This window comes from Antedon mediterranea, chromosome 3 (genome assembly GCF_964355755.1).
Source record: "Antedon mediterranea chromosome 3, ecAntMedi1.1, whole genome shotgun sequence".
Taxonomy (NCBI): Eukaryota; Metazoa; Echinodermata; class Crinoidea; order Comatulida; family Antedonidae; genus Antedon; species Antedon mediterranea.
The window spans coordinates 29,301,329-29,324,654 of NC_092672.1; the positions used below are offsets into that span (position 1 = coordinate 29,301,329).

Consider the following 23,326-nt stretch of genomic DNA (forward strand, 5'->3'; position numbering starts at 1 on the left):
AAACGATAAACCCCTAGCCCAATATCCACGAGCATTCTACATTGAATTTTGTTTGTTCGTTATTTGTATTGTACAATACAAAATACTTTTTGGGGAGAGGAGGCGCGTAGGGATATAAACATAATAAGTAAAGATGTTCACATCAATTTTAAAATAATTATGCTACGTGCCGAAAGTCGTATCTCATTAAGAAACTCCTTACTCATTTAACCCTACAATTCAGTCTTTAAGTATATTGAAATACAATAATTGTCCTACAAAAACATGAAAAATGAGGATTAATTAAATCAGACTTTGAATAGGTTATTTTGTAGTTTTAATAAAGAAAAAAAAAAAAAAACCCCAAACATGAATTTCCCTTAAAATGGTCAAATACATATTACCTATAGTTAGTCATCTGATATCATTTTTTAACACACCGTTTATTTTTCATAGATTTTTAAAAATGCCTTTCTATTTATAACATTTGTGTACAAAAGAATAGAGATTTTACTGTGTAATTTGAACTATCCTCCCCCCCCCCCCACACTGATAAGGAAGTGTTTATTTTCAACATGCTTGTGTAACACAAATAAAAATCAAAAAATTATGAAACATAGGGGAAACTATAGATCGATAATTATTGGAATGTATGATCAATAGCCATTTTTTGCCCGTACCTGGCCTTTAAACAAAATTAGAATAGAAACAGAAAGTTCGTCCTAACACAGCCTTTCCAAGAAGGCAGAACGGACAATGCCGTATAACTTCGAACATTTTAAAGGCAAACAGTACCGGTAATGTATATTTCGATATCTGTTTATCTGCAAGGTTGGATGACCAGAAGTGTAGGCCTACCGATGGAGTAACATTATTAATTAGGACCAGATAAAGCAGAATCACATTCGGATTTCCGAGAAATATTAATCAACCATGCAATTAATTAGCAATTATAATTATCAAACTATTAGATACCAGCTGAGAAAACAAGAACGGCTTTGTCATGAATATCGTATCACGACCTAGATACATTATGGTGGCCGTGTATCATCATAGTGCCTCGCCTCCAAAACCAAGGTCAAGGCTCAATCGTGGTACGGTTGGTCCAAGCAAAAGACGTTACATGTTCCTTCTCTCTTCCCCTCCCCGCCTCTCTCTCTCTCTCTCAGCTCTCTCTCCCCCTCTCTCTGTCTGTCTCCCTCCCCATACCATTAATACAATTGTCAAAACTGTTGCTGCTTAGGCAAATACGTATGTTTTCTAGAAAAACTTAAATCTTTTCTCACTGCTCAAACAACTATTTATATTCACTCACCATTTAAAATCGAATTAATCTAGTTTAGATAACAAGAAAAAAGGCGAAAAAGTGTAGGCCTACTTTTTTAATTTTTTTTTATTGTTCATTATTACACTCTGACAAAAACACAGTCAAATATTAAAGATATATATTGTCCCGCTGAAATAACTTGATGGTATTCCGAAATAAATCAAAAGATGAATGAAAATGAATTATTTCATTCTGTTTTTCTATGTAAAATTGGCCTATTCCAAATTTTATTATAAGGACAAATACATTTTTAATGAAGAAACGTAAACCGCTTCAATTGTATCTAGGAGGATTACCGTACTTACCTAAAATATTTAATTTAAGTATAAGGTATTTTTACATTACACTGGGGCATTTTTTCCAGTAAATAAAGCACAATTAGGCCTACAGTAAAATATATTTTTTTAAACCGCATCGTAAAAAAAAAACATAACAAAAAAACATAATTTACACAGTATCAAATTTAGATTTTATACAGAATTTGACTGAGTAATTGGTCTAGATAGAGACTCTTGGGTGTTGTGTGTGTGTAGTCTAGACAATTTTTTGTTCTCATACGCCTGCGCATTCAGAACACTGTACGCTAGTTAAAAAAGAAATTAAAATAAGCTATAAACACGTTATAAACAATCATTAAATAATTAGAAATAACTTTAAAAGTAGGTCAATAAAATACAAAAAATATATACAATTTGTTTCTGATTGATCTAATAATCACAGTAAAAATACAAAATCAGCACACTACATATTATTTCTTTTTACGTATAAATTAATATAAAAGACGGCCCAACATTTCAAAATGGATTTCCTACAAAATCCATTACTACCCCACGCAACGGATTAATATACACTTTAGAGGCTAATTTTTAGAAAATAAAACAATTTATGTTGATCAATCATCTCCGACTCATTAGTTTTTGTGCTTTATATTTAGAAAATATATAATTAATATAGTGCCGATTTTTTAAGTGTACACAAACTGATTATTGATGCTACAAATAAATTTATCAGACAATGACTTTATTCGTTCATTTTCATCACTTCTTACAGGATGATAGCTAAGCCCGCGGATGAATGGAGATTTAAGGTAGTGGTACGTTTGCCATGACATAGGCATACTTGTGTAAAGTCGATAGCGGATTGTGACGTTTCAGGCTATATAAGTACCACCATGAGTATGTCTGTTTTATATACATGAAACCATCCTATTAATTAGATAGACCATGATTAGACACCTTCGGGACCAAACTCTCAATAATAATAGCCGCCGTAGCAATAGGCCTATTAGTATTTCACGGGAAAGTTTTCCTCCAAAGAATTGATTCTACTGGATGATCCAATGTTCAAACAATTTATACGAGATTAAAAGAAATTTTGGCTCTCGGTTTACTTTGCATAATATAAGCCGACCTCCCAACTAAACTTGGAAAAAAATTACATCGGGAGGAATTACAAAATCATGTCCAAACTATAGAGGGCGCTATAATATTTGAAAATATATTGAACTATAGAGGGCGCTATTAGAAACATTAAAGCAGAGCCATACGGTGCCAACACATTATTTCACTTATTAAGCAATACTGACATTTATAATAAGAACATCTTGCAGACCAATATTTAGCATATTTTTCTCATCAAGATTAATAGAAATTAGATTATCGGGGTATTTTTTTGTTTATCCAAAAACGGGAGGAATTGCATTTTATCGTGAGATGAGAGAGATAACTAAAATATCGGGAGACTTTCGCCATTGTCGGGAGAGTTTTGGGAGGTCTGTATGAGGTGTTCCACCATAGCATGGCGGTAGTGAAAGGTGCTGCTACACATGGCTGGATGGATCACCCTCGATAAATATTGTTGAAATAAATATTTAAAAAAAAATCATATACTATGAAAAACTCCAGTTATGTGAGGGCATCTGTACATCAAGCAAAAATCACAATTAGGAAATCTGTACCGTTTACATAGAAATTAATAATAATAATATCATTAATTTTCGCGACGGACAACGATCGCAAAAAAATTAAGGGCAATAATCACGAACGATGTTATGGTTGCTGATGAAAGGCGTTGTCCGTATTCGTATTCACAATACCAGTAGAGTCATCGTTTCGTGTACGCCGCTGGCAGCATTTCATAGTACAGCAGCCTCTTGTTAGTCGTCTGCAGGCTCTTTTACAACGGTGCCTGATTTTGTTGTTACAAAGACAGAACATTATACAATTGGCCGCTCCTTGGAAACTATTGCCTATTCCCTGTAATATAAGAAATTAAAATTGTAGAAAACATATATAATTTATATAGAAAATTGAGAGAATATCCAAAGATATTTGAAGTAAAGTTAAAATTCTGACAAAGAAATTGATAGTCTTAACAGTGGATAGGCAATATCAGTTATTTGTATTTGTTTTGTTTTACTCCATATTCATTGGTGTGTTAAGCTTCGTCAAACTTTATTTGACAACAAACATGTGATGCGCCCGTCACGATGATGTCATAACTACTGTACAACAACATTAATGCAGCACACATCGCTCTTTTTTTGTCAAAATAGTGTGACAATGTAGATGAAGCTTTAAAGCTCAGGTACAGGCATGAATTTTAAATATAATATTTGGTTAATTGTACATAAATCAAATATTTGTAACAGAAATCGAGACGAAAAAACATGAATTTCCCTTAATATGGTCAAATACAAAATTTGGCAAAATTCTTCCATAAAAAACAGAAAGACTTTTTTTTTTCTTTTTTTCAGTAGTTAGGTAGTTAACCTAATGTAATAACATGTCTGGTGATTCCCTAGACGGTGAACAAAGATGCTGGATATACAGTGGATAATTTTTGCTATAGCATGACAATAAAAAGCTGAAGTTGAATAAAAATATCAGAAATGTAGGCCTAATATTCAAGTTATATTACCTATATTTAGTCATCTGATAACATTTTTTACCACACCGTTTATTTTTCATAGCTTTTTAAAATGCCTCTCTATTTACAAAATTTGTGTACAAAAGAATAGAGATTTTACTGTGTAATTTGAACTATCCCCCCACTGATAAGAAAGTGCTTATTTTCAACAAGCTCGTGTAACACAAATAAAATCCCAAAAATTATGAAACATAGGGGAAACTATAGATCGATAATTATTGGAATGTATGATCAATAGAAATTTTTTGCCCGCACCTGCCCTTTAAGGAAACATTCTCCTTTTGAATATACAGTAATATGAAAGAAAATTCACTTCAGTCGAATGTTGTGAAATGAAACATCTGTAAACTACAATCCATAGGTGTAATGAATGAGAGTTTGTGGGATACAGAAAAGGTGTTTAGTTGTATCAAATCAGGTCAAATAGCAAAAAAAATATCTGTAAATGTATCCTTGTTATCGATTTTGTTTCCAAATGACAATTCAAGAAAGTTTACCTTTAAACAATCGTTTCCGGGTTATTTTATTTTATCCCCCATTCCTGTCTCCTGACCTCCCTCCCTGACTCCTGACCCCTGACCCTACTTACATGTAACAGAATCAGAATCGGATTGGAAACAGCGTTACAATCATAAACCGTTAAAACGAATCGGACAGTACTCCAGATATGTAACACCAAAAACACTATTGGAATAAACGTCAGCTTGACATCAATCTTAAGAGTGACTGTCGTAACCAATCCCTGGTTGGAAATCACCGTCACTTGGTTCTGGTCGGACACCTGGACGTTGTAAAAAAATGTTATATATTATCAACATTGTTGAAATTTGTATCAAAATCGTCACAAGTGAGAGTTCGTAGATAATCCCGCGATTGTGAAATGCGTGACGTGTTTGGACAATTACTTGCGTTCGTTTTTACGTGGCGTTTTACGCGGTGTGCTAACTATAAGTGCCCAAAATTTGCACCATCACATTGGGCTATAGAAATTGTTTTGAATATAGTACCAAACAAATTGATCGAGGTTTCACAACAATAGGCGCTATATTTAAATCCAGGATCGATATTATATTATATTGATGACATCACAAACTAGAAAGCCACTCCGAGAGTGCATACCTCCGCCTACTGTAAAATTCTCCTACATAAGATATATATTTGTGTGTCTTAATGCTGTTTGTGATTTACGCTAATTTCACTACAAGCATGTGTATGCGAGTTTGGCGTAATGGTTATGTAACAAGCCTTTCAATTAACAATAGCTTCAGTTGACTAACAATAGAACAGCAACGCGAAAATCAAACGAGTGAATTTGAAAAGAAATAGGTTTTGTAAACTACTCGCATCAAAAAACGTGCACATTAAATCAAATTATGTTTTAGAATTACAAATTACAAATTATAACTCTTGCCTCTTGTACAAAAATGAAGTTTTTTGGACAAGTAGTTCTCGAGAAAATTCAATTTGAGTTTACTTGTTACTTTAAGACTGCTCGCCGGCTTTTGAAAAATTCTGTCCTATCTTTTCAACACTAGCAGGTCTGAAAAGTATACTAAAAAGTGGTCCAGAATTGGGACCGTGGTCCGAAATGGTCCCAAAATTTAATGGAATGGTCGTTGACCACATATCTATCTGTACATTCATTTTGGTAAAGACCTTGTAATTACTTTTTGAGTAATCCTGCTAATAAACAAACAAACAGACAAACTCCTTGGCGGAGGTAAAATATTATCAAAATCTCGAGTTATCCGTATCTTCAGCATGAACTGATATGTCTCTGTAAGGTTTTGCAAATTATTTCGTTTAATAGCGATTTTAATATTTTTTAATGGAGATTCATTTGAATAATAATACAATTAATATATTATGTATGTAATAATTATATAAATGTACTCACAAATCTTTTGAACTTTCTCTTGATTAAGATATAGAGAAGAGGTAGGATGAAATAAGAAGCAATTTCCCACATTTTACCAACCAACAGCATCCACATAATCCTGTGCTTCACATCCAAGTCAACCCAGCACCACCCTACAGATGTATACGAATCATCGTACCCCAGAGCACCAAAAGATACTGCAACAATCACTGTTATAAGTGGAACACCCCAGCAGACAAAATGGAATAACCACACCAGCCTATTCATCACCACTTGACTGGACTGTGCCACTAACGCATAGAGGTACATCGCAATTGCAACAGTCCAGAAAAAAGAGCTTGTCTCAGAGAACGTTGTAATGGCACTCTGTACAGTACATCCCATAGGATTGGAATGGAAATCTTCAATTATCCCGTAGGCATAACTAACCGATACAAAGAAGGTCGTAACTGATAAATATACAAGAAGCTCACGTGTTTTTGTTCGGAGGTCGCGCCAAATAATAAAAGTTAAAATTATTAATATGGATCCAATTGCTGACAGAATACATGACGTCACAGTTAAACTTTCTATCCATACATCGATGTGTATTGCAGGTGATGATGATGGAACAGGATGTATCGGAAGCCAGGTTATATTTTCTGCCATGACTGAAGACTGATTTTAATTGATACAGGCCTAGCCTTCAGAACATCAAATAAACTTGTTTAAAGGCCTAAATACATCAATAATCTGCATCCAGCGCCAGTATCAATTATAATGGTAACGATAGGTAGGTCATCCTTCAATTACCTCAAACTTAAAATGCAAGACCTGGCTTTTGCAAATAAAGAAAAAAAAACAATTTAAAACATGTGTTTAGGTCATGTCAGAGCTTAAAATAATGTTTATTAACTAACCAAGGCTAACTTGGCCAACTGTACTTTAACCTGTATACATATTATTTGTATAGTGTTATCAAGTAGAGGGTAAGATAATACGTACAACACAGGGTCGTCGTACCTTCAAAATAACACCCAACCAAATTCCATGTTAAATAACAATTAACAATATAAAATATTTAGATTTGGTTCATATTTTTATAATCAAGGCAGATTATTCTCAGATGTTTTGATATTAATTTCCAGAGGCTCCTATAATTCACTGGACATTATAGTTTTCTTACATAAAGCAAAAGAAGATAGTGTAAACAATTTAGGCTGTCTTTGATAAAAATAATATTTTTTGAATTCAATCAAATCAAATGACGTAATGATAAATAAGAACAATATCGTATTGTATTCGTCGTCGTCAATAACTTGCGCTTACAATCATATACGTCATCTGTGTTGGATCTTATTATATTTTCATCAAAGCATAAATATTTAGATCTAGGATGAACACTATGTTGATTTCTTTTGTTTTAGGTAGGGAAAAAAGCATAATTATTATTTACTTATCGTTGATCGTCGTTATATTTTCGGTCGTATCGATGCGGTTAAACGAAAATAAAATAAAAAAAAAGATGATATTAAAAGTGCTATAAAACTAAACTAGAAAGTAACAGTATTATGGACGGAAAAATCACCACAACAATTTCCAAGCGAAGCAACATAATACTGAATACTAATTACTAAAACAATTTTGCGTTTTTACGTCAGTTCGACACTGACTAAAAACACATATCATGTCGGTGCTAAATTGTATCGGACTGCACCGAAATCGAGAGTAAAAAGATTAGATACCTAACTAATAATTTAGAATAGAAGCTTACCTTTTAAATATAATAATATTATTTAACCATTGAGAGTAATGCGTTGTTCTATCTAACGCAAATTATTAATATTAAAACCTTTGTTTGATTTGTCAATATACATTCAAGCCTACCCTTAACTTTCTCAACTATAATTAAATATTCTACTGTTTTTGTTTACAAAGAGTGCGCCCTCAACAAAGTTGCAAAAACTAAGACAAGTTTAATTTCTTGCTTCATATTTATTCAATTTAAATTACAAATGAACATATATTCTTAAAAAATAAATATACTAATCATACTATAGTTAATTTATTTAGAAATATTATAATTTTTCTACAGAATAAATAGTTTATGTAATACCATTTAGATACAATTCAAATTTAAACATGGCCGATTAAAGAGAGAGCGGATCGCGGAGCGGGATTTTTTTATAGACAACGTGAATTCAAATTGTTCGATAGATTAAAAACTGGTTTATGTGAGTTTGTATACCTACAAAATTATTTAATATATTGTATAGTAGTGATTCATTAATTATAAACAGATAGAGTTGTTAATAAAGCCCTCTAATTTGTTAGGCTAATAACAGTAAATAAATGTGCCAACCGACCGGGCCGGACTTCTCGGCGTGGCCACCTTGCCAATTGCATGTATCGCACACCGTGTAGCCTAGTCTAGGCCTAGTTGGTTTCGAAGAAATGATCATTGAGGGCTAGCCAGCCTATGCATACAAACTTCCCCCAGATGAATTGCTAAATTGTAGTTTCTTGTTTTAATAGGGCCTAGGCCTATCATTTTCATTTACAAATCCAGATAACTAATATTAATATTATAATATTAGTAATAATTAATAATAGGCCTAGCCTAGCAGAACAAACGGAAGTTGATGCATAGTTGGCTCTCCATATACATAGCGCCTTATATGGGCATTCAAAACATTGCGGCCGAAACCGTTTGCGGCCGAACACGATGTACACCCTAGCAGTAGTAGTAGAAAGTAGTAGTAGGGCCAGGCCTAAATCAATCATTCAATTCATTACAAAAATGGAATTTGTTTAAAATTGTTTAATCAATGTAATTCATTGATTGATGCCAACAAATATTTTTGTTTGCAGTAATAATAATTGGAATGAAATATTTAGAGACTTCTTTAAATGCCTTCTACTAGGTTTAGGCCTAGGTAGGCTAGGCTAGTAGTAGTAGTACATAGTCATAGGCTAGCCTAGGCTAGGCCTAGTATTTTTCAACTTACTTACTACTTACACCACACATTACACATGGGTCATTCTTCAGTAAGTGTCTAAAATCGTGTCCCGATACTTTGGTGGGATAGAGACTGAAAATTCATCATTAAAAAATAAAAATTCTTGACTTATATCATAATCAACATTATTGTAAATATAATTAATTACATGAAACAAAGATAATTACATTGATATTGTTAATTTTTATAAAAATGTTTCAGGCAACCCCCTAAAATCCTATGTCCCGATCGTACATCTTCCATTTTATGATCGCCGTATATATTTGATAACAGGACTTTTGTTATCGAAAATATTGTAAAAAGTTAGTTAATCATGATTTCATGCGATTATATTCTTCGAAATACATCTCTACATACATTAAATCTCAAACTTTAAAGTTTTTGTTTGGAAAAAGCTTGTCCCGCAGTTTTGTGTCATTTCCGTCACATAATTTAAATGTACCGTCTACAGTTTAATGAACGGCGGGGAAAAAATTGACTGTGCGTTGTAAACATACGAAGATATTGAAATAAAACTAGCCGCACATCATTTTCAATAAAAGAGGAAAAAAGCTAAAAAAAAACGAGGTTTTAGAAAAATTACAGTTGCGTACCTTTATTGAATGTCATATCCGAACGGTATGGCGACTCATTAAATACTTATAATTTCTGGTTTTTTTCAACTGGAAGTACAAGTTATTCACGGTATCTAGAAGTATGCAATCCGTCTCCGCTGTCAGACATGCCTACGATGTGATCCTAGGCTGTCCAATGCTAAATACATCATCTCCGTCACGGTCAGCTCCGTCACATTTCCCAATGTTTCGTTGTGACGGAGATGACGGCCCGTGACGGATATGACTTTTTGTTATTGCCAGGGCCTTTTTTTGTTGTACATTTTGTTTTGTATATCTTTATTATGTTATTGCATTGTATATCTATGTGACTCTGGTCAATAAACATAATCAAATCATATCTTAAAGTCATCTCCGTCACATGATTTTTTAAGTTCGTCATATCCGTCACGGTTTCATCTCCGTCACATGGATATTTTATCCTTTTAAATCCTAAAATATTTAATTAATGACCGCAATTATGTGGTATATTGAAATATAAACAATATTCTTCTACTATGTCAATGGATAGTAATATTAGTTCAACAGAATTTTGTAAAACATCAGTGACAGTCATACTATTTTCTGAAAATTATTATTTTTTGGAATAGTAAATGGTTTTGAACGTATAACATCATACTTATAAATGTTAAAACAATCATTTTTTGATTAATAGAGACAAAAATAATATATACTGTAGTATCAAAGAATTAATAATGGAAATAATTTTATAATTCCTAAACAGTTATTTTTTCTATCTTTGTATATTCCATAAATGTGACGGAAATGACAGTAACATAGAACCATGTATTTATAAATACGAATAAAATACGAAATATATAATAAAGATTGCGCCAAACATACGCTTGCCAGGTAATACATGTTCATTTATCTGAATAAACTTTTAAAATTTAAAAAATGCAAATTTTAAAATTGATTTTTTATAAACCTGAAATTAGACACTTACTGAAGAATGACCCTTATGTACTACTACTAGCCTAGACCTCCTAGCGCCTAGCTAGATACTACTACTCTAGGCCTATAGGTTTTATTTGTATTCCTTATTAACAAACTACAGTAGCCCTAGTATTGGTAATATTTCTCTCATTTCCAGGGCCTAATAATAACACTATCTTTTTGGTTAAAATGCATTTATTATTTTAAAATTGCTAGATTTCGGAAAAACACTATAATGAGGGCGCAGCAGCTTGCTGACCAAACCTCCACTTTGATTCCGTTCAACTCTGCTTCACTTCAGAGCTTACAACGTCAGTTAGGGAAAGGCAGCGATGTAGGGTCATCCATTTATGGTGGAACCAGTGACAGTAAGTTTCTTTATATTCAATCAATTCATAATATTATCAAAAGATATAATGACTCTAAAACTAATCAGTCCATTTTTAAAACATTCGATTAGTTTTATGCCAAAACCAAGAAGTACTTTTGTACATTTTTGTTGTAACAATCCAATCAATTCATAATATTATCAACAGATATAATGACTCTAAAACTAATCAGACCATTTTTAAAACATCTGATTAGTTTTATGCCAAAACCAAAAAGTACTTTACATGTTTGCTGTTGTAATAAAACATTTAATTTGCATTTCACCTTATAATTTAAAACAATACAGTATATTTAAACAATTTAAATTTCAGATGGCAAGTGGAATTGGCTTGTACGTGGGCAAGTACTTGAGGTCATCGGAACATCATCGGGTCAACGCTTGGCCTCGTTTTGTTTTCAAAGTGAAAAGAGGTGCACAATCACAAGCGTGAAGGAATACTGTATCCCAGGATCGTCTCGACTTCTTGTCGGGCTAGATGTGCAAAATGGTGGTATGCTGTGCCTTGTGGATGTCATAACCTCGCAGATTTTAACCCAAGTTTCATTTCCATATAAGGTAATATTCTCTATTCCTTCCTTAAGCCTTGGCTACACTATCAAACTTTATGTGACAAAAAACATGTGATGTGCCCATATATAGACATGGCAAACTAGTTTGATAGTATAGACAGATCTTTAGATTTTGCAAAAACTTTTCATATAAAGAGCCAGATAATATTTGTTTAAACGATCTACGATAATAGATAAACATACATTTTCTTACATAACTAAAAAAAATTTGAAAAGTTTTCATTCTAAAACTACAGTATAGGATAACCATTTATGCTGTAATTGTCTTTGATAAAATTTGCAGCAATGTTTATTTGTATTGTATTATCATATTTTTAATTGATCGTCGATCTGTATCATCCTGGTATAAATGGTCCTTAACACTAATAATATTTGTTTAATCTTTATATACACTGTAGGTCACGGCAATAGAGCCTGTTACTTATGCTGGAGGGGTCAAAGCTCCGAATTTTGCCCTCAGCGACCACCTGCGTTGTTTCTTTGGTATCGTTGCTGTGGGAACAGAAGGTGGTCATATTTATCTGGTTGACATGCATCTTGATGTTGAATATGACTCTCTAGCTGACTCAAAAAAGATTCTTGTGATAACACCAGCATCAGCAAAGACCCCTGAGTTGCGAAGAAAAGTGTTACGCACCGGAGATCATTTGTGCTTGGAGTTGGGAGGTATGTACTAATGTCATAATTATTCTACTGCAGTAACCTAATTTTTTACTGCAGTAACTGTATAGTTTGTGTCAATGTAGAAGTTCAGTCAAGTCATTGTAATGAACAGTATATATGATTACCCAAAAAAGGTTTGCTAAATAATTACATAATTGAGAAAAAAAATTCAAAATGTAATTAATTACTGCAGTAGAAAAATGTTGACATGATTCCTTTATTTGTAACAACAAATGCACATTTCTTGGTATTTACAGTAATTTGCCATCAAATTATTATTGCTTTTATAGAATATTTTTACTTCATGGTCTCGCTTTTTAATAGATACTTCAATCTTTATATTCCTTTTACTACTATAGCTGCTTAAAAAAATAATCTGAAGCTATTAATAAAATTAAATGATTGACTCTCTTTGGATAGGACTTATAGCTGTTGGGCCTGTGTATAATGCACATTTGAACGAATAAGAATTTTGTCTATTGAGGGTAAAAAGTAGGGAATCTTCTCCTAGGTAACTGGCGCTGCCTTGAGTGAGTAAAGGCTTAATCCAAATTTTCTCATTTTCTGACAACAGACAATAAATAATAATACATTTACTTTATATTTTGTTTTATCAGGTGATCATCACAAAAACCGTGCTTTTAATTTTTCAAAACCAAGTGGAGAGATACTGAAGGCGTTCCAGGCCAGTGGTGTCTGTGTGTCCGCAATTACATATGTTCCTAAGTTAGGGTCATTATTTGTGGGCTTTGACTTTGGATGTTTTCAAATCTGGAGGCTGGCTGCACCAATATTAGAGTAAGTTTATGGTGAGGGTTAAAGCCTTAGTGCAAAGATACTGAAGGGGTTCCAGGCCAGTGGTGTCTGTGTGTCCGCACTTACATATGTTGCAAAGCTAGGGTCTTTATTTCTAGGCTTTGTTTTCAAATCTGGAGGCTGGCTGCACCAATATTAGAGTAAGTACAGGGTTAGAACAGGTAATGGAATTTTTCTAAAAAATGATGGAATTTGATTTTTTTGTCAATACAGTTGACGCTCTAGTACTTACAGTACATATCTATGACCAGACCTAAACTATTTTATCTATCCACAGGTTTAGTAGTCCTTTAACGCAAGTAGTTTCACCTGTGACTCATTTTGCCTACCTGGAACCCGATGATGATCCTGAGAACTTCTCCTACATGATGGCAGCAAGGGGACCAATGCTCACTGACATCAGGTAACAACATTATTGACTTTCTAAAGCTCTGTCAACACTATCAAACTTCATGTGTACCCATATATGGACATGATGATGTCATATCTCTACCATATTTGGGTATATCACTACTATATTTGAGCACATCACATTTTTGTTGCCAAACTAGTTTGATAGTGTAGACAGGGTTTAACAACAAGTGAGTGTGAATTACTCAAGTGTTTTAAAATAACTTGGTATTTGGTTAAGATCCTCCCACCATCCACTTGCAAGAAGTCAGAAAATACTAAATAAGATAGGTGTTGTTTTGTGTTATGTTTTCTATGTGTTTCATCGAAAAAGATACAGCCTGGAGTTTTCTCTAACTACCGAACTGAATTTAGTGTGAACAGAGTTGTAAATAGATCATTTTTTTTCTGTTTAAAATAAATAGTATTTGATTTTTTTAAATTTCTTTTTTGCAGCCCGGACGTAGTAACAGACGTTCATTTGTTCCAATTAGCTTATGAAAGAAAGCAATTTTATCCAGGACATGGTTATATGTACCACGTAAGTTGTTTTTATAATATCTTCAGTTGGTAGGTTTAGGCTGCTGAAGAACTTTAGGCCTTGGCTGGGTGGACGAACTTAAGCCTTGGCTGGGTGGACGAACTTAAGCCTTGGCTGGGTGGAAGAATTTAAGCCTTGGCTTGGTGGACGAATTTAAGCCTTGACTGGGTGGACGAATTTGTGTCTGGGGAGGAGAACGTTAGGCCTGACTGAATGGAAGAACTTTAGGCTTGTCTGGGTAAAAGAATTTTATTTTTGGCTGGGTGACAGTATTTTAGTCTGGGTGGTGAAAGAATTTTAGGCTGGGTGGAAGCACATTAAACCTAGTTGGGTGGAAGAACTTTAGACTTGATAGCAGACCTTTAACCTAGAAAACTACATCCTCCTCTGCTGGCAGAATTAATTATTGATTTAATTGATTAAATCATAAAAAAAATTACCTATATGGTATTTATTACATTTTCACAGGAATTTTTTAATTGTGAAGCAAGATTTGAATTTGCACTCACAGCCGACAACGCAAATCCGGACAGCGCAACGTCGATAGGTAGTAGAATGATTTCCTGCTTTACAATCCAGAAAAGGAAAACGAGAGGAGAAGATGCATACCATGATGAAGAGGAGGATGAGTCGGACCTAGGCCTATGTGTGTTCTGTTGGGAGGCAGCGTTGACTGTTGATGAAGGCACCTCGAACCCACTTTGCTTCCTGGCACTGTTTGACCTTAATCGTTGGTATCATGCTCAGATGCCTGCTAATGTTCGGTATGTACATTTATTTTTCTCTTCCATATCAAGCAAAAAATAATCGTTTTTGTTTTTTAAATCAGAAAATACTTTTAAAAAACAGAATATATATTGATATAAGATTTGAGAACTTTAGTATGAGTTTTTAGTAGAAATTGATATGTTCTGTCTGAGGGCAAAGCTCACTCCCTTTTTTCGGCAAATATTAAAAATATTCAATTTAATGTTAAACATATTTAGTTTCTGGTTAATTACAGGTACATTCAACGTCCTGATGTTTGTCCGTATGTTGCATTCTGTTCCTTGGAATCCGTAATGGAAGCTTCCTGTCCAGATGTCTTACTCGTAAGTATTGAAATTCATGTTTGGTGTTGATATGCTTCACAATGTTCAATAGGAGTTATATTAACTTCACTTTTAAAGATGTATTGTTGCCCAAAAACATGAAAAATTAAGATTAATTTTTTTTTAAATACTTTGAATAGGTCAATTCATAGTTTTAATAAAGTTAATCACTTCTGTGGAAAAAAAATGTGTTTGCTTCTAAAAAGACAAAATAAACCCATTGACTTTCAATCAATTTGACTATATTTTGCTTTAAATTAAAGTTTTTTTCGATAATTGTCAGAGTAAACAGCTATTATGTGACATTAAAGTAACATATTAAAAACAAAATAATTTTTTCAGGGTGACAATACATTTTTAAGTACCTTTGACCTGGCCCTCAAAGTCTGGTTTGCCTTCATAATTGAAATATTCATTTCGTATAAAGAAAAAAATTGTGAGATCGTCAAATGATTAAAAAATCTATCTCTAATTCTTTTCATCATCCCAGAATACATATGTAGACACATCTCTGATGTCACGGTTTGTGTCATCCCAAGCGCCCGCTCCAGAGCAGCACTTCTATCCATCATCATTAAGCTTTAGTGTCTGCTGCCTCATGGAGACAGGACTAGTGAAGACTAGCTTTAAAGGTCACCAACGACAGGTAAAAGTGCTGGGTCAAATTTACAATATGCAAAAAAAAAATTTAAGAAGCCAGAATCATATTTCTGTCCTATTTGACATCTTTTGTGTGAATGTGCAGTACATTGAGAACTGTTGGTGCAGTACCTGTTGCTTCCTTGGACTCGAACCTAGCCATCAGTGCAAGCTCAGTGGTCTAGAGACATGAATTCCAGGCTAGTGATCTGGAGGTTGTTTTCGAGCACCAGTTGAAGATTACTTGCGCATTTGTTGGCAAGGTTCAGTACAATTAGCTCTGAGAATAGGGCAAAACAATTGAATTGTTTCAATTTTACCTCCTGGCTTCCCTCACCAGATTCATAAAGGGACATTTACCTTCACAGACTGGTCTTGTGTCGGCATTAAAAGTAGCACTATTTTGGCTCCTGGTACTAAATCAGGACCAAGGTTATTTTGGGATTGGTAGCTTAGCTTTTAAAATGGTGTCTCCCATGCTGCTGCACCAAACGATACTACTAATGTATTATCACTGTATTTTTATGTTTAGGTATTACATGATATACTGAAGCAAGGACCAAGTTGTTTGAGGGCGCCACAAGCTCTGTACAATCACAGCGTTGCAGTGGGCCTCATCATTCCAAAACATGACCACCCAGTGGGCTCAGTACCTGTGGTAAGAATCAACCCTCATAGCCTTAGATATTTAATTTATTTTAAGAATATAATAAATTTGAGTGTTTGCTCTTTTAAGGCCAATTTTCACAGAAAAGCGGTAATCGCAAAAATGTTACGTAGACAAAACAAATATATATATTAAGAAAAACATACGTATACGTATAGGCCAAAATATTACAATTATTATTAATATTAAGAGGATAAAAATAAGAAATTAATGACAAAATGTAGAAAATGCTTTAGAGGTTCTGTAATTGTTTATAAAACATTGAATGAATAAAGGTGGTGGTTAACCACAAAAGATAAAAAAAAAATTAAAAATTTAAATGTTCCATCTGAGGGCAAAGATTTGTTCGAATTTATGTTATTTCTTATGACCATTTAGACAAAACACAGAGCGTATTGGTGATTGAGCAGAAACTAGCTCAGGATAGATACAGTTTCTACATGGGACAAGAATGCACTTTCCTGCGTGTAAATTGTAAAATAGGGAACAATTAATGGTACATTTACATTAACACAACTTGTGTGACCTGTTAATAGAGTTGTATTGCAAAAGATAATAGATTGAGCTATGCCAGTCTATGTATTCATTCCCTCTTCTATTCAATATTACAGGCTGTTCAGCGTGAAGCCCTTCTAACAATGTGCTTAGAATACAACCTTGTAAGCTTTATTGTAACTTGTATATCAAGCTGGGCAACAGGGGGTAAGTACACAAAATAGAATAGCAATACTTGACTTAAAATTTACATATAATTATGTTTGATCAACTTAAGCTCTGTCTACAATATCAAACTAGTTTGACAAAAAAGTGTGATGTGCCGAAATATGGTAGTGATATGCTTAAATATGGTAGTGATATGACATCATCATGTCCATATATGGGTAAATCACATTTTTTTGTCACATAAAGTTTGATAGTGTAGACAGAGTTTTATGAAAGAAGTCTCCTAACTAATAGGTATTTAATTAACCCTAATGTAATTTCGCGCCTGAGCAAATTTAACTCTAACAGTTCTTTTCAATTTATCATTCAGATTATGTTACAGCACTTACTTTAAGAACAATATTAGACTGGGCCTGGCAGACAGTAGCCAGGATCAAAGAGACGATTGATGAAAAATGTAAGTTAAAAAGAAAGGGAACATGCTGAAGTTTAAGGCATGTTTAAAAAGCTTGGAAAACAATTTGTTTTGGTTAGAGAAAGAAGAAGCTTATTCACAGTTCAAAATGAATTAGTGCGTTGAAAATGTCAGGCCAGGACACTGTTTGTTTAATAGTGTCCTGGCCAATTTACACAGACGAGCGGATTAAAATATAGAATTTATGTTATTTCTTATGACCATTTACACAAAACGCGCAGCGGACAGGCTGTTTCCGCTCAGGATAGACACAGATATCTGCATACCATTACCGCTCGTCTGTGCACATTGGCTTTTAAACATACAACTCGCATAAAATTGAACTTTCCTATTACCAATGCACTTTTATTAATTTATATATTTTTGTATATACAACACTGTATTTTCATTGAAAAAAATAAACAGATTTTGGATTTGGGATTTGTTATAGTAAACTGATTCTTTACTGAAGTTATGTTTTTTTCTACAGGTATGTTCCTCTATAATGGCTATGGTAATTATGTTGAGGATTTAGTGATAAGATTACTGGATAAATTAGCTGTGCAACTGAATCACATTATCACCATCTTCCAAGCACTGATTGAGCAGTCTGTACAAATTACAGAGCAGGGTAGGTCTATATATAATATCTATATATAATATTTTATGTTCTACATTGTTGTACAATGTAGTGCACTATTTATACTTCAATAATTGAATTGTTTAAATATAATTTTAAGGACCAGTACACTGGTAGCCCTCCGCTTTTCTTCAAGATGCACTGGTTTCTTTAAGTGCACACAAGCCAGATGTGTACACTGGACTTCCAGTTTTAAGTCCTTATCTGAGAAGACTTGTTCCACCACCAGAACTAATAGCTGAGGAGAGCATTGAACACGTGCCTATTGTATGGCTATGGATTGTGGCGCCCCTGTCTTTAGCGCTTGGCCACTCGACTCACACATTATTTATCATTGTATGTTTACTTAAAAAAATTTTAAATAGATAAATCCATTTCACGTTTTCAAAATACATTTGCTGGTAAGCATTATAAATAAATAATGTTGGAAATTTATATAGCGCCATATTCGCAACAATTTCACTCGTTGCGCTGTGGACTACTGTCCTCTCATGTCAGTACTGCCAGCTACGGCGCAAATTCTTCTGTCCACAACAGTGACTTTGTGATCTTAGTACAATTTGTGTTTACTAGCCCATGCATTTTTTTGGCCAAATCTTTAGGTCAGTGAGTCTATTTTTCACTTATTTCTAATTTTTCTCTAGCCTACTGAGTAGATTTTACTTAAGAGTTGAATGTTGGGCTACCATTTTAAATTATATCAAATATTTAAACTGGAGTCTGAAATTGTCACTGGTCGATCTCCGTCAATAAGCTCTCCGTTATTTCTTATTTGTTCAATGCTATACAAACGTTTAATAACTTGTGACCAGATGTCCGTGCAGTTTATTCCGCTTACGGCTGTACCCTCCATGGACTTCTGCCGCAATGTTAATTGGTTCAGGCTAACGACGTCATTAAAAATATTACATGGTAGCGAATAAAAAGGATTATAGTCAAGTTTCAGTGTTTCCAACTTTTTCAAATATATAAAAGCATTGTCAGATATGTTCCATATATTATTTTCACTCAGATCAAGATGTTTCAGATTTCCAAGAGACTGTAACATAAACTCGTACGTAATACTGGATAGCATGTTATTACGAAGATCCAAAAATACCAACCGCGAATTATTTTGAAAAGTACCTCTTTCAATCGTGTGGATTTGGTTAGTACCTAACGTTAATCGAGTTAGTTTGGGCAAGTTGACACTTTCAGGCCTAATTACGGTAATTTCATTTGATATTACCCAAAGAATTTTTAAATTAGGCGTGAATGTGCGAAGATTCTCCGGGAATGTCGCTAGATTGTTGTAACTCAGACTTAAAGTCTTCAGTGACGTTAAACCGCTGAAACAATCGGAACTAAGCGTTCTTAGTCCGTTGTGACGCAGCACCAACTTGGTAAGATTGCGTAATTGTCTGAACGGAGCGTCGGTTATTTCTTGAAGATTATTTCTTTTGATGTTAAGTTCAGTCAACAAACCATGATTTTCAAAATTTTTCCAACTAATGTTTTCCAATTTGTTAATTCCTAAGTGAAGTATTCTAGTGTAACTTGAAACATTGGCCGGAAATTCTATCAATTGTCGGTCAGTGCAGTTGACCAGGCCTTTGTTTTCATCACAAGTGCATAGGTTTGGGCATGACCATGAAAGGACAGACAGCGTTGTGCCAAATAGAATTGATATTCCAAAAATATACTGGTATTTTAAAAATCCAACTTTAATAGAAAAAGCTGCCATTTGTATTTATTCCATCCAAATCACAAATCTGTAAAAAAAAATGAATGGGGAAAAAATTAATTTTTAAATGATAAATAATTTTTATTTTAGATTATTGGAATTTTTTAAATAATCAATCTGTTAATTTTAAACATTTTTTTATTTTTTTTATTGTACTGTACAATTGTTTTTTGAAGAGAAGAGATTTAAAATAAACCAAGATTTTAAACTGAAATATAAATAAGATATAAATGGCAAAGAAGGCATTAATGACCCTTTCTTTGGGGAACCTCTACTAAAGCTCTGTCTACACACACAAAAATGTGATATGCCCATATATGGACATAATGATGTCATATCACTACCATATTTGGGCATATCACTACCATATTTGGGCATATCACACTTTTTTTGTCAAACTAGTTCGAATTTTTGAAGGTCCAGCAACATGGCTTTACACCTACAAAATCCTTAATCCTCTACCTTCAGATATTAGAAAAATGTGTACATATTGTGTTCCGCATTATGAAAATTAATACATCTATATGATCTGATTTGTTTGATTGAATAAATGTCCAAAGTATTATTTGTATATAATATGAATAACAAAGATGGTTGCATTTTATGGTCGCAGAACGAAGAACACGAAATGCAAAGTTACTATGTTGCTGAACTTGATTTAAAAGAACGAGTTTACATGAAAATTAAGGCAAGCAAGCACATGAAACAAACACTGGATCCCAAATAGCACAATTATTAATGACGGATATCTGACCGCCGATGCGTATAAAAAACAGTAAATTATTTAAACAAAAAAATTACCGTAAAATTGAGTCAAATAATAATAAATTGAACAATAAAATACAGTGTATTTTATTTTAAGCTGTAACTGAGCATTAAATAAACATCCCTGTCAGAATCCTATCTTACTAGCCTATCCTATCATATGGTTCTTGCTCAAATGTTCAAATGTTGCTCGCTTTCAAACCGTAAAAATTATTTAATTTACGTTTTACACACTACTGTATACTGTATCAAACAGCATTACAACTAGCTTACAGTAGACTACATTGAATATTATTAATTAATCAGTTCAACCTTGTCCTAAAATTAAACGAAAATTTCATTGACATATTTGTTTGTTCCATCCACGAATATATTTACACCTATATTACCGTATAATAGTCCGTAATGAACAGAAACGACTATATCGACTGCTTAGCATGATCCACTTTCAAAATTAAAATAATCTTTTTCGAAAAAAAGAATATGTAGAACAGGAAACGTTAGTATTTCCACTCTATTGATCTGTTGCCATGGTTACTCATCAAACACTGGTTAATTGCTGTGCACTCTTTGATTAGTTAGATTAGCAACTGTTGTTATTAACAGCCATGATGGAAATAATTCTTTATCGGTTTTGACCCATAAAATCATAAACTGTATACCTGTACATGTAATATAAGGTTGATAGTTGATAGTAAAAAGCTATTGTATGAATAAGCTGTTTTTTTATAGCTTTTATGTAAATTGTATGCTTCAGTAATATTATTAACATTGCATTTAAGTAGAATTTGTTATAACAAAGAATTTCAAAGTTAAATGGGTGGTTATCCAGATTCGCATTTAAAGATGTATTGTCCCCCAAAAACATGAAAAATAAAGATTAATAAAATCAGATTTTGTATCTAGGCCATTTTGAAGTTTTAACAAAGTTATTCACCTTTGTGGAAATAAATAATGATTTCATAGTATTTTTTTGCTTTAAATTACATTATTTTTAGGAAAATAATTTTTTTCGATCCAGTTTTTGATCAGACTGAGTGAATATTACTATTATGTGATATTAATTGGCATATTGAACAAAAAAATGTAAAAAAAAATTTAGGGGGAAAATATATCTTTTCTCATCGCAAAGGTCACATTAATTAACAAAAACAAAAAAATGTAAAAAAAAATGTTGGGGGGGAAAATATATCTTTTCTCATCGCAAATGTCACATTCATTATTTTTACATCTAAGGGCATTCTTACTGAAAAAAATGACAATGCTATAACTGGATCTCAATAAAGATACTAATATAATAAGCAAAAAGCTAAATAAAAATTACTGCCAACACTAACACCATTCCTTCATCATTATTATATTATTAATTAAAAAGAACACTGTATATAAAACCTTATAAAAGGTGACCCATAAGCCAAATTGCATAAATAAATTCATTATTTTAACTGGTTTAACACTGGTAAACTTTTTTTAGTAGGAAAATAAAAATACATAAAATAATTGTTTTTTTAACTTTATAGGTCAGGCAGATCTAGAAACCAAACTGAATGTTGTAATGCTTATATCCAATCATCTTCAAGCTGTCATTTGGTTTATTCGTGTTGGACTGCTACCAGAGTGCCCAGGTAAAACAATAGATAGATTCGGTGATGAATTGCTTGTCACATGGTCTACACTATCAAACTAATTTGACAAAAAACAAGGCCATATACATGGCTGAATTCGCGTTCTCAAGTTAGTGTTTACCGACCGACATAGTGAGCTGTAGAATCGCGTTGCACGTGACTAAAAATGTGTGATACCAAATGCTTTCTTTCATATATTAGAGAAATTTTTACTAAGTAATGTTCATAAAATGTTGAAAAACGTCTGATTTTCTAAAACAATCGAAAAATATTTAATATTTGTTAAAACAAAGTGTTTATTATACTCAATTCTGAGATTTAATTGCAAGCCAATTGTTTTGTCAGGAAGTGTTGTTAGGACGTTCTTTCCGTGGAGTTCAGTGCAACTATTGAATTTATGTACTTGAAATTTAACATGTTTTTTTTTTTAAGATGATGGGCAACCGGTAATTGAAGGTCAGTTTTCGTACCCAGCCAATCGACTTCGAGAAGCATTTGACCAACGAAGACAAGAACTTCAAGCAATGACAAGGTAATTATCAGATGTTTGGTAATGATGTTCCCAAATATGGTAGTGATATTACATCATCATGTCCATATATGGGCACATCACATTTGTTTGTCAAATAAAGTTTGATACTGCAGACAGAGCTTTATATTTCCTACAAAATAAAGATTCAGTATTTTATATAATCAGGAACATTGTTTTCTTTGCGATAAGATGCGTGGCAAAACAATGCATCTCGTTAAAAAAATAGAGAAATAAATTATATATAATTAGTCATTTATTGAACATTCATTTCAATATACAGTACAAGATAAATAATACACAATAAACGTTATTGTCCCCTGAAAAAATATTTGTTTAAAATTTTAATGTCACATAATAGTTATTCACTTTGACCAAAAATTTGATGGGAAAAAAAATGTATTTACCTGAAAAAATGGTAAAGTAAAGTAAACCGTTTTATTTTATATTTAAGTGAAAACATTATTATTATTTTTTTGTTCTAAGGTAGTGATTATA

General features: G+C 33.0%; 3 protein-coding genes across 3 annotated transcripts in view; 1 reads left to right on the top strand and 2 right to left on the bottom strand.

The window, feature by feature from the left end:
* Nucleotides 1–1,436: 1,436 nt before the first annotated feature.
* Nucleotides 1,437–7,931, bottom strand: LOC140043817 (G-protein coupled receptor 157-like). The gene is made up of 4 exons (XM_072088284.1): nt 7,867–7,931; nt 6,132–6,926; nt 4,824–5,015; nt 1,437–3,561 (listed from the first exon to the last, which is right to left on the bottom strand). The coding sequence occupies exons 2-4, from the start codon at nt 6,759–6,761 to the stop codon at nt 3,355–3,357; spliced, it is 1,029 nt and encodes a 342-aa protein (XP_071944385.1). The 5' UTR covers nt 6,762–6,926; nt 7,867–7,931; the 3' UTR covers nt 1,437–3,354.
* A 325-nt stretch (nt 7,932–8,256) lies between these two features.
* Nucleotides 8,257–23,326, top strand: part of LOC140045165 (protein ELYS-like) — a 34,679-nt gene continuing 19,609 nt past the window's right edge. Inside the window, exons 1-16 of the mRNA XM_072089957.1 lie at nt 8,257–8,326; nt 10,879–11,030; nt 11,364–11,608; nt 12,021–12,288; nt 12,903–13,083; nt 13,379–13,504; nt 13,948–14,032; nt 14,501–14,796; nt 15,036–15,123; nt 15,614–15,769; nt 16,295–16,420; nt 17,041–17,131; nt 17,463–17,549; nt 18,037–18,177; nt 22,195–22,299; nt 22,732–22,831. Of these exons, the coding sequence (XP_071946058.1) occupies nt 10,898–11,030; nt 11,364–11,608; nt 12,021–12,288; nt 12,903–13,083; nt 13,379–13,504; nt 13,948–14,032; nt 14,501–14,796; nt 15,036–15,123; nt 15,614–15,769; nt 16,295–16,420; nt 17,041–17,131; nt 17,463–17,549; nt 18,037–18,177; nt 22,195–22,299; nt 22,732–22,831 (2,228 nt within the window). The 5' untranslated portion in view covers nt 8,257–8,326; nt 10,879–10,897. The remainder of the gene's footprint in view (nt 8,327–10,878; nt 11,031–11,363; nt 11,609–12,020; nt 12,289–12,902; nt 13,084–13,378; nt 13,505–13,947; nt 14,033–14,500; nt 14,797–15,035; nt 15,124–15,613; nt 15,770–16,294; nt 16,421–17,040; nt 17,132–17,462; nt 17,550–18,036; nt 18,178–22,194; nt 22,300–22,731; nt 22,832–23,326) is intronic.
* LOC140045168 (leucine-rich repeat transmembrane protein FLRT3-like) lies at nt 18,161–19,937 on the bottom strand. Its single transcript, XM_072089959.1, has one exon. It carries the CDS (start codon nt 19,907–19,909, stop codon nt 18,887–18,889), a length of 1,023 nt encoding a protein of 340 aa, XP_071946060.1. The 5' UTR covers nt 19,910–19,937; the 3' UTR covers nt 18,161–18,886.

Excerpts from the sequence above, each read along its gene's own strand:
- LOC140043817 (XM_072088284.1), bottom strand. The coding sequence starts at position 6,761 with ATGGCAGAAAATATAACCTGGCTTCCGATACATCCTGTTCCATCATCA. Across the intron at positions 5,016-6,131 it reads AGAGAAAGTTCAAAAGATTT|GTGTCCGACCAGAACCAAGT; the intron begins GTGAGTACATTT and ends TACAACGTCCAG. Across the intron at positions 3,562-4,823 it reads CGATTCTGATTCTGTTACAT|GGAATAGGCAATAGTTTCCA; the intron begins GTAAGTAGGGTC and ends CTTATATTACAG.
- LOC140045168 (XM_072089959.1), bottom strand. The coding sequence starts at position 19,909 with ATGGCAGCTTTTTCTATTAAAGTTGGATTTTTAAAATACCAGTATATT.